We start from the raw sequence: 17,167 nt of genomic DNA, 5'->3' as shown, positions 1-17,167 counted from the left end.
CACTTTCCATTTGCCAATGTTAATGGCCGTCCATTCCATTTTTCGTTTTATATCGATGTCATACGGTTTTAGAAACCCAGCATATATTATTACTCAGAAGCGCATGCTTGGGAGTACTTCTGCTGCTGATAACTACTGGAATCTCTTGCAGAAAAATGATTCTGGATCAAGTTTAGAGCGAAATCTAGGAAAAACTAATGGAAAATTGGATGCTTTGTGTGTCGAAGATGTTCTGCGGAGGTGCTCCTCTGATCGAGCAATACTGGGTCTGAGGTTTTTCATCTGGGCGGGCCTTCAATCATATTATAGACATAGCAGTTTGATGTATAACAAAGCTTGTCTATTATTTGAGATTGATCGTAAGCCACAATTGCTGAATGATGTTTTAGAAGTGTATAGAATTTGTGGTTCTTTGGTTACTGTGAAAGTGTTTAAAGTGATTTTAAATCTCTCTAGAGAGGCAAAGCTCGCAGAAGAGGCTTTAGGAGTATTGAGGAAAATGGGAGAGTTCAATTGCCGACCTGATACTTCTTCCTACAATGTTGTTATACGGCTCTTCAGTGAGAAGGGTGATATGGATGTAGCATTGGGACTAATGAAAGAGATGGCTTTGATTGATCTTTACCCTGACATGCTAACTTATATCGAGATGATCAAGGGCTTCTGTAATGTGGGTAGGTTCGAGGAAGCTTGTGGGCTTTTCAAGGTTATGCACAGTCATGGTTGCGTTCCAAGTGTTGTGGCTTGGTCTGCGTTGCTTGATGGATTTTGTAGGGCTGGTAATCTGGAGAGAGCACTGGAGTTATTGGGGGAGATGGAGAAAGTGGGTAGTGATTGTTCACCAAATACAGTTACATACACATCTGTGATACAGAGTTTTTGTGAGAAGAGGAGGCCGACAGAGGCACTAGGGTTTTTGGATCGAATGGTAGCTCATGGATGTCGTCCAAATCGAGTTACAATTAGTACTTTGATTAAGGGTCTTTGTGTGGAAGGTTGTATAGAGGAAGCTTATAACCTTGTTGATAAAGTAGTTGTATATGGGAGTGTTTCAAGTGCCACATGCTATAGTTCTCTTGTAGTTTGCTTGCTGCGGATCAAAAACATAGAGGAGGCTGAGAAAGTCTTTAGAAGGATGTTAAATAATGGAGTGCAGCCTGATGGGTTGGCTTGTAACTGTGTGATGAAAGAGATTTGTTTGGAGGGACGGGCCTTGGATGGATTTGGTTTGTACTGTGAAATGGAGAAGAAGTTCAATTCTCTAGATTCTGTTGACTCTGATTTTTACTCAGTTCTTTTAGCTGGACTTTTTCAAGAAAGTCATCTGGTGCAAGTTGCAGAGGTTGTTAATGCAATGATCAAGAAGGGGTTTCGACTGAAAACTCCTCATCTTGATGTTATGGTTGAATGCCTGGAGAAATCTGGTCAAAAGGAACTTGCTGTGCATCTTGCAACTGTTGGAACATAGGGGTGGGGGGAAGAACAAGATTTTTAAGGTTCGCTCTCTCATTGTCCTTATACCTGTCTTCCAAACTTGTTCTGTTATTTTATATAACTGTTTCTTTTCTTTTGTATGTATATTAGGTGTTTGTTACCTCTTTGTCCTTTTTTGGATTGTACTGTTATTTCTTTTCTGTTAATATTTACTTCAATATGAATTATACTATTATATTGTTCCGGGGGGGGGGGTCATGGTGGACAGCCTTTTCTGCCAGGCTTAGTGGTAGCCATTCCTTCATAGGAAGGCCACAATGTCTGTTTGTGCACTATAGTGTCACCCTGAGCATACTCCTATATATGGCAATGTAAAACATTAAAAATAGCCCAAAAGGTGGCAGAATGGACATTTTGCCTGGTTTGTCAGAAATTCTCTACTGCTTTGGGCCATGTGGATGATGATATGGCAACTTTCAATCTTACAGGTAGGTATGGGCCATGCTAGATTAGCCAAATGTTGAAATTTGTGGTTTAACTCAATAATATGGCCAGCTTGTATTAAAATATTCCTGTGTATTTTGGACGGCAGTCACGGCACATGATTTTGGCTTTTATTTTTGACTTTTGAACCATATTTTAGCCTGTTTTTCTCCATGTATAAAAACTCAGAATTGAGCTGAAATTTTATAGGCAGATAGGGGTTTCTGGGCATACTTGTGCACCAAATTTTGAGATATACAGCCAAACAGAAGATATAAGTGGGTCATTTTGCTGCCAGGCTCCCTTTCCTGTTTGAAAAGTCAATGTTTCGAGGAACAGTCCAATTCCCGAAGATTCAAGGGGAAAGCTCTGTGCTATACGGCTGTGATGGCTGATCAAATTTGACATGCGATTAATAAAGAGGGAACTATAGTTATTAACAGTTTGAATTGGCCATATTAGCCTACACATGGCTGAAAACAGGCTTCCCTTGCTGCCAAGGTTTGTGATGCGGATCAATGGTATTCTAGGAAATACCAAAGGAGAAAAAAATCAACTCAGAAAGTCAACTCACCGGGTCAACTCAGTGACTCAGCTCAGTTGACTCAGTTCTGTACTCAGTGGCTCAGCAGTGGACCAGCTCAACCCACCCCCAATTGTGGGATATTTGTTTGGTATCAATTTGTTGTTTTACGTTGGTTAATTCATAGTCATAGTTGAGTTAGAGTTCCACCTAATTAGAACACTATCTACTTAAGTGTTTTAATTAGTTGAGACACCTTTGTTTTAAGTTATTGGAACCATGGTTCAAGATTTCGTGAAATATCGCCGATATATCGGGATATGTTGGAAATCTCGATAGTACCGAGACGAAATGGCAAGGCGAAATGGAAAAAGTTCATATTTCGGTGATATTTCGTGATATTTCGGGATATTTCGTGATATTTCGGGATATTTCGTGATATTTCTTGTGAGTTGTGAACTTGTGACTTTGTGTATTGACTATTGACTATTATAGAGTTTGAGTTATTTTTGTTTCATTACTTTGTTTAAATTTCTAATATTTCTTTTAGTACCTAATCAATGTATATTTAACTATTTATACATCAGGGTCGGTGACCGTATACTGTCAATCAAGTGTGCAAACCCAAAACACCACTTTGAGTTCATTTTTTTTGTAATATGAAGGTTTAAATGTGTTTATTTAACTTAAATAAGGATGTACATGAAGTATTAAGCCTTAATATGGCCAAAAATCCACCGAGATGGAGTGCCGAAATATGGCAGAAAAAATACCACATTTCGGCGATATTTCGGTATATTTCGCCCGATATACCGAGATATCGCGAGATTTTAAACTATGATTGGAACTCTATTTTTAAGAGTTTTCAGTAATTAGAATCATTGCATAGGACTGCCGACCAAGTGGAGCTGTCCCCATTTTATAAATAAAGAAGCTGCTGAGCATAGCCCACGATTTACTGTTATTGAAGCTATATGCTCTTAAGTCTGTGGCGATGCAGTGCTGTGCTATTGTGGTGATCCTAACCTAGGCTATTGGGTGGTGAAGCCCTTAGTTATATCCCTCCTCTTCTATTATTCTGTTAATTCCTGCTATCTGTTTGAGTCAATACTGTGATTATAATCTGAATTTGTTGGGGGGGGGGGGTATATTTAGGTCTCAGTTTCTGGTTGTCATTGCCTATTAAACTGATCAATTGTTTCTGCTGAATGCTAAATCAAATCTTAGCTTCTGAAACTTATACTCTTATTTGCTAACTCTTTCTTTGGTATGTACTTAGGAAATTCCTGCAGCACTTGGTGTAAGCTCCGCCAAACAATATCATGTTAATTCTCTTGCTGTTCCCCGCAAAGCAAAAGAAGCTATCCCGGGACCAGGCTTACTCATGGTGATGGTACTTTTTGTCTGATAATGTTCTGTTTATGGTCATCTTTATCACTTTCTGATTTTCAGTAACCTTGGTAACAATTTGGCAAATAATTGTCAAGTGAATCTGGTGTGAGTCTTTGTCTCTTACTTTATACATCTCTTGCTCTTTATAAATCCTTTTGTGATCCAGACTTGTGCTTATTTTCCTGATGAATGGGAAATGTACACACTTCTAGGGACTGAACAGTGAATGGATTTCAATGAAGAAAATTTTGAACTTGATCTTGTCGGCTGCACTATGTAATCTGTCAAAGACTTGATTTCTCTTGGTGTTTTGCTATAGGATTGCAACAGCTTTTGCTGCTTGTTCAGGGATATATCATCTGATGATATGCATATTCTGCAATTTGTGAGAGCAGATCAATCGTCCATTTTCCTAATTGCTGTATTCTCAATGTTTCTTATGTGTCTATAGAATGTGAAAACTTCCTTTCTTAACTAGTAGTTTTTGTTGAATGCTGTAGATGTCAGGTTATTCCCTTTTAAGTTCTTTAAAAACAGAATGTTCTTGCCTTGATTGCATAGACTAATGACAAATAGTTATTATGTCTATGAGAGCGTGACTTTAGAAGAAAGTAAACTCAGGACAGCCACAGGTTCTCTCTCTGAGAACATGCCTGTACGTCATCTTCATCAGTTTGATAATATTTTATCTCCATGAGATCATGGTTGTATGGTCCCTGGATCAGTTAAAACTATATGGTTCCTTTTAAAAATTTCCTCTTGACTCTGTTTACATGTGAAATCAGCTATAATTAAATACATATATTGTTCATGTCATATGCCATGTGGACCACAAATTCATACTTCCGGTCATAGGTACTTATTTGCACGTAAACTGATTTCAGGGAGGACGATGGTGATCAATGTGGAGTACAATCAGCTTGATCCTCTACTTAGGGCAACTGGCTATGCTGATGAAGATGTGAATTGTGAACGGGTTATTCTCCTTTCCCTGGAAATATTAACCAGGTACAGTTTCTGATGCAAATAAAACAGCACATTGTTTCAAGTACTTGTGCTCTCTTAGTTTTCTATCCATAATTGTTTGGGAGGGACATGCTTTACCTTCCAATTTTTGGTTATTCATCCTTAAGCTAGTGAAGCATAACTAGTTTCATAATAATTTTCAAAGTCAAAGTTGATATTGGATAAGATGTGTCAATGCACATGAGATTCCTTGGTCATAAATGTCTACTAGCTCTAAAAGGACAGTTTGGTCCTTTCTACTTAAGAGGTTTTTCTCTATGAAGGTTGTCATATTAAGGTCTCATCAAAATAAGGATTTAAGTAACGGTATCAGGTATCGTATGGTCAATAAATCACAAATCAATCCTCAGATTCATGCAAATAAACAAGTTTGATCTATGAATAATGCAGTTTTCCCTCGATCTATTATTCATAGCAAAAAAACACAGTTAAATGCAAGATTTGAGCAACAAACGGTAAGGTTTTGAACTACCTCACTTGCGCAAGTTAAATACTTCAGTCCGAGATTTGTGGAGGTTTAATAGTTGAAACACTATGCAAATTTTTTTTTTTTTAATATGTAAGAATGAATTCCCAACTCAATCAAAGCAAAAAGTTGGACTGGATGGTTTTCAAAGAGTCTTGTTTTTCTTCTCTACTGGGCATAGTTGTCAAGGCATCGCCTAAGCGTCTAGGCAACCAAGTGCCTTGGCCACCTTGGTCGGGTGCCTGGACTTCTTGTTGGTGTCACCTTGCGTCTAAGCCCTTCCAACACCTTGGATCACCTAGACGCCGTGACTGCTATGCTACCGTGGATCGCTTTTTCTTCAGGTTTTAAGGTAAGCATCGATAAGTATCGAGCCGTATCGATTAGTGTCGAGCTGTATCAATCTCTATCAGGTTGTTTTGACCAATACAATGCATTTTGTTTATTAAATAAGTATCGTATTCGGATAAGTATCGTATCGGTATCTAAAGATACGATACATATTGATTACTGTCGGATGATACTTAAAACCTTGCATTGAAAGCTGCAATCAACTTGTTTGATGGCTCTGACATTCCATTTGGCAACAACACATAAACTCGTAATTTATGGGGTTCTTGTTTCCCTCTACATAATTGAACCTACTAATTTCTTGGTTGATGCTTAACTTTTATTGTCTTAAGGAGCGAGAGTTACCACAAAGTGAATGCTTTAGATACCTGGGATCAACCATTAACAAAGAGGGTGATATAGAGGATGATGTCTCCCACAGAATTAAAGTAGGATGACTGAAATGGATAGGTGCTTCAGGAGTGCTATGTGACAAACATATGCCTGTTAAACTTAAGGGAAAATTCTACAGGACAGTAATAAGACCGGCCATGACTTATGGGGCGGAATGTTGGGCAGTTAAGAAGGGTAATATATATAAGATGAGTGTAGCGGAGATGAGGATGTTGAGAAGGATGTGTGGCAAGACCAGGAGAGATAGAGTAAGGAATGATTGTATTAGAACCGAACTGGGAGTTACACCAATCCAAGAGAAGCTCCGTGAGAGCCACTTGAAGTGGTATGGTCATGTACAATGGAGACCTATGGATGCACCAGTAAGGAAGAGTGACCAAATTCAAGTTGACGGAACTAAAAGAGGTAGAGGCAGGCCTACAATGACTATTGGAGAAGTGGTCAGAAAGGTTATGCATGTGGTAGGGCTCGATCCTAGTATGACAGCCAATAGATTTGTGTGGAGGACAAAGACCTGTGTAGCCGACCCCTTGTAGGTTAATGTTCTTGGGATGCTGCTTTGACTACTGCTTCAACTTCTCCCTTTACTTACTGTCTTTTTTACTTCATTTTACTCCTCTTACTCCCTTTTACTTCTCTTATTTCTATTACTGTCATAGCCTCTTTCGGATCTATGTAGCCGACCCCATTTAGTTGGGATAAGGTTATGGTTGTTGTTGTTGTATCTCATGCAGCTAATTTGGAACTAGATCCTTACATCAGAGAGCTCACAAAAACAAGAGGTGCTATTGAGGAATTTGTTAATCCCAAGTAATTCCTCTCTCTCTCAATAAATGTTGTAGTATAAGGGTAAACGAGAAGAATATAATGTTTGACTTGCACACAATACCAGTGTGACTCTACTTTGGCATGATGTAACGTGTATAGATGTTATTGACTGCAGTAGTGTGCATGTTGTAAAATCTGCAATGGAAAGCTCCTTCTTCCCCCCTCCCCGAGAATTGTCAATATTTTGACCATCATTACTAATATCTAAGCCTCATTTTCTCCTTGTTTTCTTGAGCAAGTTGGGCAATTTTATTAACATTTTGAGAATCAAACTAATCTATCTCCTTTGAATTGTGTGTTTTGGTTTTTGAGAGGTAAGTGGGTAAGTGTCCAGTTCCCTTTAATTGTTTTGCTTTGTGAATGTGTTTTCATATATATAGAGAAAGTCTAATAGCCTTGGGAAGTTTATCTACTTGTCATTTACAATTTTTTTGGATAAATGAAAAATATATTCAACGAAGCAAAAGAATCTTTCCCCCCCAAAAAAATAAAAGGAGAAAGAACAAGAAAACATGGAGAGAGCTCTAAAACAAAACCACGGACTACCCTACAGCCAAATCAAGCTAAAGGGAGGCCATCCAAAGAGCGACAAAAGGACATCAGCCCCAAACTATCAATAACCTGAATGTAAAATTGACCTTCTTCCCATTAGGGTTGTAGGGAGGAATGGGAGGAACCACCCATCTCCCACTTTGATTCTTCGAAACAGAGGAAGGACCATAAGGCGAGCCACTGTCTATTGCTTTCCAAACAGCATCAACGGGATTAACTTCAAGCACTACATGGATCTCCCCTCCTTGAGCTACAGAAACTTCATTGAAGTCTGGGGCATTGTGCTTCTCAGATTGTAAAAGACTTAAGCTTGATTTGTTGGAGACCTGCGCTTGGCTTCCAGCGAGGGTAAGAGTCCTATGTGTCCTCAGTTGAGCCTCTCCAATTGTAAAGAACTGACCTCCAGCCTGGCAGTGGGGTTCACCATGCCCGTTCATATTTGTAAATTGAAGCACCTGTGAGACTGAGGTGTTCACATTGGAAGGAGTAGGTGGGTCTGAAAAAGGGTCTTCCCTCTCTTACACAAACTGTCGGACTTGTGGATATCTGATTGGGGAGGCAAATCGATTTGCAAAGGATCTGATCCATGCGGCACTTCAGCAGTTTCAACAGCAGGGTGTTGACTGACATCCATCCACTTCTGTAGCATTAATTCTGTATCAGTCACACCCTCTTCACATGCAAGAGCTGTGAACCTATTGTGGCTATATTCGGGCATGACAGCTAGCTCTTGGTTCAAATGAGAAGGTTGTTGATCCGAAAACATGCAAGCTTGGTCCTGCAAAGATCTGCATTCTTCCCATTGGTGCAGCTCATCCACTATTCCCACCCTCTCATTCAGCATCAAATCAGACGCAAGAGCCACATCAGCATCTCCTTCAACACCTCCTGCACATTGAAACATCCCTGATTTCTCCCGCATCTAAGTTATACCTTCATCCCGCACATGTTTCTCCAAACTATCGACTTCCAATCTCTTGAAATCAGTAACCTTCCAAGTCTGCTGCCTATGGCTCACACCAGGCTTTGAGAACCCCATGTCATCAGAGGGCCGATTAGAAGATATCCCCCCTTCTCATGGCCGCTTGAGAAGCAGCAAGAGTAGATGGACCATTGCGAGAGCACTGGTTGTTCCCGTGCCCAAACACAAGACAGTGGGAGCAGCGAGACGGCCGCCAATCATAGAGCACCGATTGTGTAAAACTCCGGTCATCTTTATCGACAATGGTTATGGAGGATGGAAGATCACTAGCCGCTGAAATTTCAATACAAATCCGAGCAAATGGCAGTCTTGCTTGTGATTTGGTCCATTTATCTGAGTACAGTGGTGTTCCCAGTGTACTTCCAATGATGCTTAAGCCTTTCTCCGTCCACAAGTGGAAGAGGAGGTTAGGTAAATTTACCCAGATGGGAACAGAAGAGCAAGAAATCTGGGATAAGCAAGAATGAGGAGACTATGGTCTAAGAAATATTTGTTTCTTTTGAACAAACCAGGGACCCTCTTCCAAAGCACAAATGTGATCATCTTCCGTAGCGCATTTGAAGATATAGACACCACTCTCCAGTAAGTAGACTTCAATGGAGCCTACAGCCTTCCATTGCCTAAGAAGGACATTTCGAGTAAGCATAAACGGTGGTTCTTGGCCCAAGAAATAACCAAGGAGAGTGTTGTTCCATTGGAAAGCTCCTTCCCGTAGGATATCCTTTGGGCATATTGCTACAAGCTTCCCTTCCACCGATGTAGGAGAGACACAGTGGAGTTTAAACCCTCCTTCCACACCAGAGCTTCGAGAGAAAAAGGAGGACCAGTTGTTTCCTCCACCACCATCAATACCAGACTGAGGGGAAGAAGAGGAAGAAGAAGCCAGCCCAGCCCTGTGCGGCAACCCCTCAGCACATCCAGAAGCTTCCACCCCGGAAGCCACCTGCTGGTTTTGAAACGCATCACTAGTATCCCTCACCTCACTGTTAATTGCAAGCTCAGCTGTTAATGTCACTTACATTATATTGCAGACGCAAAGATTCTAGCAAGACTTCATTCAAATCCTCCACCCTGTTTGAGTGTATGATGCAAGATTATCCCAAAACGTTGCCTCCATCGGCAAGGGTTGGATTCACAGTATGTAAAAGCTATTGAAATGAAGTTTTTTTTCCCCCGACTTGAGATATTTAGTTATTTACATCAAGATCTCTTTGGTTCTAAATGTATTTGCAAATTACTTTTCCTTTAGTATTTATTATTTGACCCTTTAGGTGATGGATACATGGTTTGCTTATGCACCTGTGAAGAACCACCCTGAAGTTGCAGCAAAGGTAAAAATTCTCAATTAATTTTTTTCCGTGACTTACCATCTGGAATCTGCCTTTTGCTGTTTTAACTAGCTCTGGGATTGCTTTTAACAACCTTTACTTGCATAATTGGTGTAAGGAGTTTAAACATGTCATTGCCAATTTTATCTCTATATTAGATTGTTACAGTTAGTAGATGCAATGATGCTTGCATTTTGTCTTCTTAGAACCAAAATTTCATTAATACATTTTTTTTTATGTTTATCTTGTTGCTCAATGGTACTTTGTTTATTTACTTCATTAGTTTTCAAGGGTTTAGGATGGTCAATCTAACTGAATTAATAAAAATAACTCCATACTACGATTTAGAGTTGTTAGTTGTTCATTGAATAATGTGCCAAATCTTACTTCTTATCGAAACAACTTGTCCTCCAGCATGACATTTTCTCATCGAATTTTTTAATGAGTTTATTGATCTTAAGGAATTGTAGCTTTGGGATTCATCACCATGCGTGGTTAAATTTGACTTCTATCAGATATATGGATTTGCGTTACTGTTTGATTAAGAAGCTTCGTCAATAATCTTCTTGTGCATTGTTGAGGGTACCACACCTATTTGGACTGCCTATTGCTTATTATTTTCTATACTATTGCTCCATTCAGTTGCCAAAAGAATGGAGCAAATCCAGTGTGATTTTCCCTGTGCTGCGCGGCAGGACCCAGACAAATACCATTTGATAAAAGGGATCCCTTTTTTACAGTTTAAGATCGAAACGATGGGCTGTTTGGGGTAAAGAAGGACCATCCAAATGAACCAAACTCCCCTTTACAAATGGCTTTTGAGATTTGGTCAGAAACTACCGAGTCTTGAGAAGAATTTGGTGGCAGCTACATATTGTTTAGAATGTAAGTGAGTGGATCAGAATGTAGATAATAATTTTTTAGCTTGGAAATCAAGCTAAGATCAAGAATTTAGGAGTCACAGCAGAATCTGATGATAAGAACTGATAAAGTGATCAATAATAATGTTACCAGATTTATTGGTGACCAGATTTGAGAACCAAAATTATGATTTGAGTGATGAAAGTTTCATATCTATCAAATCGATATTAGGATTAGAGAGGAGAGAGAGGAGAGAGAGAAGATATAGAAGAAACAATAGTAAAAAAAAAAGACCGTACCCAGTGCACAAGGCTCCCGTGTTTAGCAGGGTCTGGGGAGGGTCAAATGTACTCAGCCTTACCCCTGTTTCCAGAGAGGCTGTTTCCAGGAAGAAACAATAGTAGAAGATAAGAAATATGATGATCAAGATAGGGAGATCAAGGAGAGATGGAACCTGGTAGTAAAAGATTGTCAGAACAAAGTAGAGGAGAAACTGTCGGCCAGATTTGGGAATCACCAGTCCACGCTGTTACTGACCCAGAGAAAGACCCAGGAGCAGAGGAAGACCAGTAGCAATTGCATTTGCACCTTGACCTAGGGATGATTTAGTTGACCCAGAAGCCATCCTGTTGTTCTTTTGATGAAGTGGAAAGCCGGTAACACAATTACCGGCTTATCACTAAACTCCCTGGGTGGTATCCCCAAACTGGCTTTTGCTTGTAAAAGCTCATAGACTCTTACAACTACACTCGATAATAAAATATTCAAAAACTAAACTAGACTCAACTACTATGCCACCAGCTATAAAAGTATCCCAATGTCGTTCAAACTCTTGTAAGTTGCTACCTAAGACACTTATCTACTGATCTCGTATATAAAGCCCACCTCACTTTATTGGCTTATACCTTAGGCCTGTTACAAAAACTAACCTCATAATCAAGTATATGAACCAAAAGCATATGAAGATTTCAATGGAAGTTTCTTCACCATATAATGAGACTTACACATTTTAGGGACATGGCAGAAGTAGATGAAAATTTGCTATGGCCAAATGTATACTCTGCCAAGGTTCTTGTGGGATCCCTTTAATTAATTCCCTTGATTAGTAAAAGAAAATCCCTTAAACCATATAGCAGTAAATAAAAGAAGGTATTCAATTGGTGACTTTGGTTGTAGAAAAACCAGATTGACAAATCAGGATTTGTGGTCCTAACCCAAACATGAATGACAGTGATTGTGATTGTTATGGCTGCACTTCTTATTGTATTCATAATCCGTGATATTTTTCTGTTTCCACTTTTAGCTTCTACCGTCTAGAACTCTTCTTTGGTGAATTTTGTTGTGCTGGTCTGAGGTTGTGAACTCAATTTCCAAAAGTTTGTAGTGTCATTTTTCACTCAACAATTTGTTCTATTTCACTTGTAGGTACCCAAGGGAAACCCATATCACAGTGCTACTTCTGGGGAAATGGCCATCTATCGGGCAAACAGCCTCATTCTTAGGAAGGTAGTCACTTTTCTGTTATTAAATCTTATGTGAAGTTTAAGATATGGTAGTTTTTCTGTTTATATCTGTTGGTATTAGAACAATAAGCCAAATTGCCCAAACTTTCTTTTGGAAGTCCATGCCCTTGAAAGATTAAAGGACTAGTTTAACTTCTATTTTTAATTCTAAAACTCTCTCTCTCTGGGCTTTTGTATAGTTGTTTTAACATATTCAGGTGACCGATCATAACCTATGTGAAAATCTTTAATATGAAACCATAGATTCCTCTGTCCTTTATAGTTCATATTTTGTGTGTTTGCTCACTCAACCCTGATTGCATTGTGTCAAATATAAAACAAAACTGCAGATTTTGACTAGTTCTGTATTTGTTTCTTTTGAAACATCTACTTTTGTGATGCTGTCAAAAGAGACCTGAAGCATAGATATTGTGTTTTTTGTTTGTCAGGCTGGTGTCCAGATAGATGATCCTGTACTTCAGGTATTCAATGGACAAGAGATAGACGTATGGCGTCGAATCATATGGAAACCAAAATGGGTGCTGAATTTTGCTGATGTGAAAAGCAAAGTCGGAGGTAGCTGTGCCATCTCTCCGAGATCCACCATGGTCCTAAAGGGGCGTAATGTGTTTATTGAGGGTCTCTCTTTTGATGGAGCTCTCATTGTCAACTCAGTTTGATCGGAACCCTGGTCATGTGTTGACCTGAGTTACCATGCTGGACAATGTGCAGGTCGGGGGTGCGCTGCAGAGAAGCGGGATCCCTTTAAAACCGGACCAAACCATACCTAAGAAGATCGAATTAGTTAGATTTTGGTTTTAAAAGAATAAATATTTTCTCAGTTCAGTTCAGTTTTGGTTTCAAGGGTGAAACCATTTGATTAGAACCAAACTGAAATTACGCTAAATTCTATTAATAGTTTAGAGTTAGGGTTTGCTGGTTGTCGCCAAAAGCACTCTGTAAACCATGATGCAGAAATGAAACATTTATGTGAAACAATCCCATTCACAGCTTGTTCGGATACGATGAAGTAAATAACCAATTGAGTTTTCAAAGACATAGGCATAAAGTATCATTAATTCACAAGCAAATTTGTTACCATTAATTGATGATTTTATTCCTTATGAATCCAAATGATTAAATATGCATCGTTAACTTCGAATTCTTTAATTCTTCCCGAAACAAGAATCATATTTAAGTCCATCTGTAATAACAGTTGGAGGCTCAATTCTATATTATTTATTGGTGAAATATCTTTGTGGGTGATAAGACTTGAACTGAATATGAAACTGAATAATGAACCAAATAAAAACCGAATCGATTCTGTTTCAGTTTTGAAAATTTGTTCTTATTTTTTGTTTGATTCGATATCTGCATTTTGTATCATGAATCGAACCAAACATCCCTAGTACTAATTAACTATGTGATTCGTGGGTGAACAGAATGGTAGGTTTGATCATTCTTTTCATTGACTATTTGTTAGTTCAGAAGGTCAAAATTGATGGCAAATTAACTAAGAGTTATTTGAGTTAATTGAATGCTTAAGGGTTTTTTCATTGGTTTGAAGCGTTGAGATACAAGACTTTGTTGAGCGAAAACGAAGCTTGGAAGCGACATGGCGACACCTGAGAAGTCACAAGTTTTAGGTCTTTCAATGAGGATCGACAAATAGCCCAAGACCAAAGAAGGTGCGATAGTGACAAAGGAAGAAAAAGACAGGAACGAAGAAGAGGTAAGAAGAGAACGGAAAATAGCATTGAAGTTGTTCATCGATTGAGAAGAGAAGACAGAGCCCGAGGGTTTGTTGTTGACTCTTTGCTTCACCATCTCACTGGAAGATCTGGAGATGAAGCACATGACAGAGTTTCTTTGTAGTAGAACGCTCTTCTCCTATGTTCTAATCGCTCTCATGAAGTAAGTATATGCGCTATGTGTTGAAGTTCCGTGCGACTGTTGAAGATAAGGTGTTCGATACTTTGTCAAGCTGAGTATATGCGCTCCTGACCTCCTGCTGCTGTTTTGCTTGTTTTGCTCTACCTTTGAATTAAAGTTTTACACAGTTTGCATCATCTGGTTTCTTGACAGAAACCCTTCTCCGCCATTTGTGCGTGTTTTTCTCCGCCGTTCGTGCGTGCCATTTCTCCGCCGTTTGTGTGTGTACTACTTCTCTTCTCCTTTTTGTTCCGTTCACCATGATCCTTGGAATCGTTGGTGACGATACCGACGATGCCGATGACGATGAAGATGAACTCACCCCTTTTTTCACGGTTCATCACCGCCCTGTTTTTTTCGTTTTCTTTGTTTGTTTGTTTGCAGGTGTTGCTGACGCAGGTGTTGGTGGCACTGAGTTTATCGTTGACTCAGAAATTCCAGTCGCTGTTCAACCTTCACCATACCTCTCTTGTCGCCGAATGAATCTCCACTCGCTGATCCAACAGATCATTGCAGATCTGTTCGAAAGTAGGCTATGGCAACGTTTTAGATGGTTTTTTAACTATCTATCGAAGCTCCACTCGTCGATCCAGTAGAACTTTGTCTCTCTAGCAAGTCTGTTTGAAAGTAGACTGTGGCAGCATAGCGGCATGCATGGGACATTTGGTGTTTTTGGTCTGTTCGGCACGTATGGGCCCCCTGCTATTGGCACGTATGTGCATGCGCTTATCTTTGGCTGTGTCTATAGCTTTTTCTCTAGGGATATGGTTGTATTCCATCCCCTACTCTGGATGATCCATTCAATGGCATGTGAGACCGGGTCAATTTCCACTCCTTGGTTTTGGATGCCGTATATCCATACTTTGTGTTTATCATGCTCTCTATCTCTCTTATGTATTTTGTTTTTCTTTGTTTGGTGTTGGGCGCGCGTGAATAAATAGCCTTCTTTTCTACCATAAAAAAAACGTTAAGATACGCTCAATAAACAATTTAGGGTATGTATGGAAATCTTTCAAAAGTAAATGGACTCTTTCCTCTTATTTTCATTTTTCTTTTTCGCACTTCTAATCTCTTATGCTTTCATTTCTTGCTTTTTCTTACTTTGATTTTTTAGGATCCATGTAGCTGATCCCATTTAAATGGGATAAGGCTTAGTTTGTTGCTGTATGGTAACCTTCCAAAAAATATTGATGTTTTTTGTTTTTGGGGCAGAAATGGAAAAGATCATGTTATTGTGTGTTTTTTGGGTAGTTATTTTTTGTTTTGATTTCCCATGATCATATTTTTTGATTATGTTTTTACTTCTAATCTCTTTGTTCTTTTGTTTTGGTTTTTTTTTTTTAATGAATAGTACAATAGAAATGGTTCTTGCACGGTTTTGAGAAACACCAAAAAGAAGTTTTGAAAAAATAAAAACACAAACTGAAATAAAAATTATGCACGATACAGACTCGATAGTCATGAATCACCACCACCGCCACCACTGCCACACCTCTACCATCACCACCAACCCCACCACCTCCATTGCTACCACCCCCACCACAAAATAGAAGAAATTCTTCTCTTAATATGCAATTCATACATGTTTCTATTTTTTTTAGTGGCAGAAACAATTTTTTTTTTTTCTTCCAATTTTATCAAACAACATTTGTTGATACAGAATTACTCCAAAATCACAAAAACACAAAAAACTATTTCTGACTTAGAAACAATATTTTGGAAAGAGCCTTAATTTCATAAATTATGGGCCATCAAACTTGTAGTTACTCAGATCTTGTGATGTGATCTGCGTGGATCAGGATCGTCTCCAGGGAGCAGGGAATGCCCAGGGCGCTGCCAGCCATTGGGCTGTATTACACACATCCCTAGGCATGTGCCGAGATGTGTGCGGCACAACTCAACCGCTGGATGCCCCCTGGCAAAACCCTGGGCGTACGCCTCCCTAGAGACGAGCTCAATTCGATCCGAGTGCATGAACTTGGAAGCTTAGCAAGCTGCCTGGTTTGTGAAATCATCATTTTCGTCATCACTTAACTACTAAACAATCCTTCAGCCTCGTAAGCAAAGATAGCATTGGGTGGTGGTTTAGGTAAGTGGGTCACCCTCATGAGGGATGACTCTTTTGTCGTTTATGTACGAAAGTAGTGATAGTGTTGTGTCATACCAATCTGGGGTAAAGCAGTAATTTTGCCTACTTTTATGTCTAGACGTAGGGGTCACATGACCAAGTAATGTTCTTATTCCCTTAGTTTATTTAATGAGATTGAGTTTCCTATCCAGCTATGTAGCTTATGCTACCACCTTCTTGTGTCTATCTCTCTTCCCACAATAAGAGACAAATATGTCATTTTATAAGAAGGAAAATAGAGATAGAAACAATAGGCGTAAGTGTATGCTACATAGCATTCTTTCTCCCTTATTTAATATATGGGAAAAAAAACGCTGCCCATCAATGCCCCCTACGCCCTCTCACACGAGATAGTAAAATAGCCACCCCGTCCTTCCCCTAGGATGCCTGTGTGCATTCCCATTGACCTTTGCATCGACACAGGGGCCGTGCAACCTGGCAATAAACCCCTTCCCTTAATATATTTTGGGTTTGGTTTTTAAACATGATCGTGTATGTTAATGGCCTATCTTTCATATTGTAAAGGGGAAATGTGGGCTGCGTTTGGTGCGCATTCTAAGTTGATTTCGCATTCCCGAATGATAAAAGTAGTTGTTTTTGTCGTTCGAGAATACGAAATCGACTTGAAATTAATGCATTCCAAGAATGCATAACTCAGCCGTGATAATTACAAGTTGTTACTTTAGTTTTATTTGACAACTGAAATTTTTTTTTTTTTTAATAGAAAACTTGACACCTGAATTAACAACTATGCATATACGGCCGCGCATATAATTTTTTATCCTATACTTTTGTAGATCATTTCATTAAATTTGGAAGTACAAGACAAATCTAAGTCTCAATTTTTACCAATGCAAGTGAAGATATTTGATTGAATTTGACTTTAAAATTTGACATATGACTAATTTAGATCATCTTCCTCTCCGTACAACGGTCCAAATAGACATATCACTTGTCCACGTGATAATAGAATAAGTGTTTTATCA

The 17,167-nt window shown here is 39.1% G+C and overlaps 2 protein-coding genes across 2 annotated transcripts; both read left to right on the top strand.

The window, feature by feature from the left end:
* On the top strand, positions 1-1,602 carry LOC122657031 (pentatricopeptide repeat-containing protein At5g47360-like). Its single transcript, XM_043851777.1, has one exon. It carries the CDS (start codon positions 17-19, stop codon positions 1,466-1,468), a length of 1,452 nt encoding a protein of 483 aa, XP_043707712.1. The 5' UTR covers positions 1-16; the 3' UTR covers positions 1,469-1,602.
* A 5,172-nt stretch (positions 1,603-6,774) lies between these two features.
* LOC122655413 (UDP-sugar pyrophosphorylase-like) lies at positions 6,775-14,649 on the top strand. Its single transcript, XM_043849608.1, has 6 exons — positions 6,775-6,878; positions 9,462-9,567; positions 9,702-9,761; positions 12,045-12,125; positions 12,571-12,795; positions 14,182-14,649. Exons 1-6 carry the CDS (start codon positions 6,775-6,777, stop codon positions 14,647-14,649), a joined length of 1,044 nt encoding a protein of 347 aa, XP_043705543.1.
* Positions 14,650-17,167: the final 2,518 nt, after the last annotated feature.

This window comes from Telopea speciosissima, chromosome 3 (genome assembly GCF_018873765.1).
Source record: "Telopea speciosissima isolate NSW1024214 ecotype Mountain lineage chromosome 3, Tspe_v1, whole genome shotgun sequence".
Lineage (NCBI taxonomy): Eukaryota > Viridiplantae > Streptophyta > Magnoliopsida > Proteales > Proteaceae > Telopea > Telopea speciosissima.
The sequence above is the reverse complement of the archived record's forward strand: the minus strand, read 5'-3'. Positions and strand labels throughout refer to the sequence as shown.

Coding starts and splice junctions, on each gene's coding strand:
- LOC122657031 (XM_043851777.1), top strand. CDS start 17: ATGTTAATGGCCGTCCATTCCATTTTTCGTTTTATATCGATGTCATAC.
- LOC122655413 (XM_043849608.1), top strand. CDS start 6,775: ATGGTTGTTGTTGTTGTATCTCATGCAGCTAATTTGGAACTAGATCCT. Junction 9,568..9,701: donor CGGCAAGGGTTGGATTCACA/GTATGTAAAAGC, acceptor TTGACCCTTTAG/GTGATGGATACATGGTTTGC. Junction 12,126..12,570: donor ACAGCCTCATTCTTAGGAAG/GTAGTCACTTTT, acceptor TTTGTTTGTCAG/GCTGGTGTCCAGATAGATGA.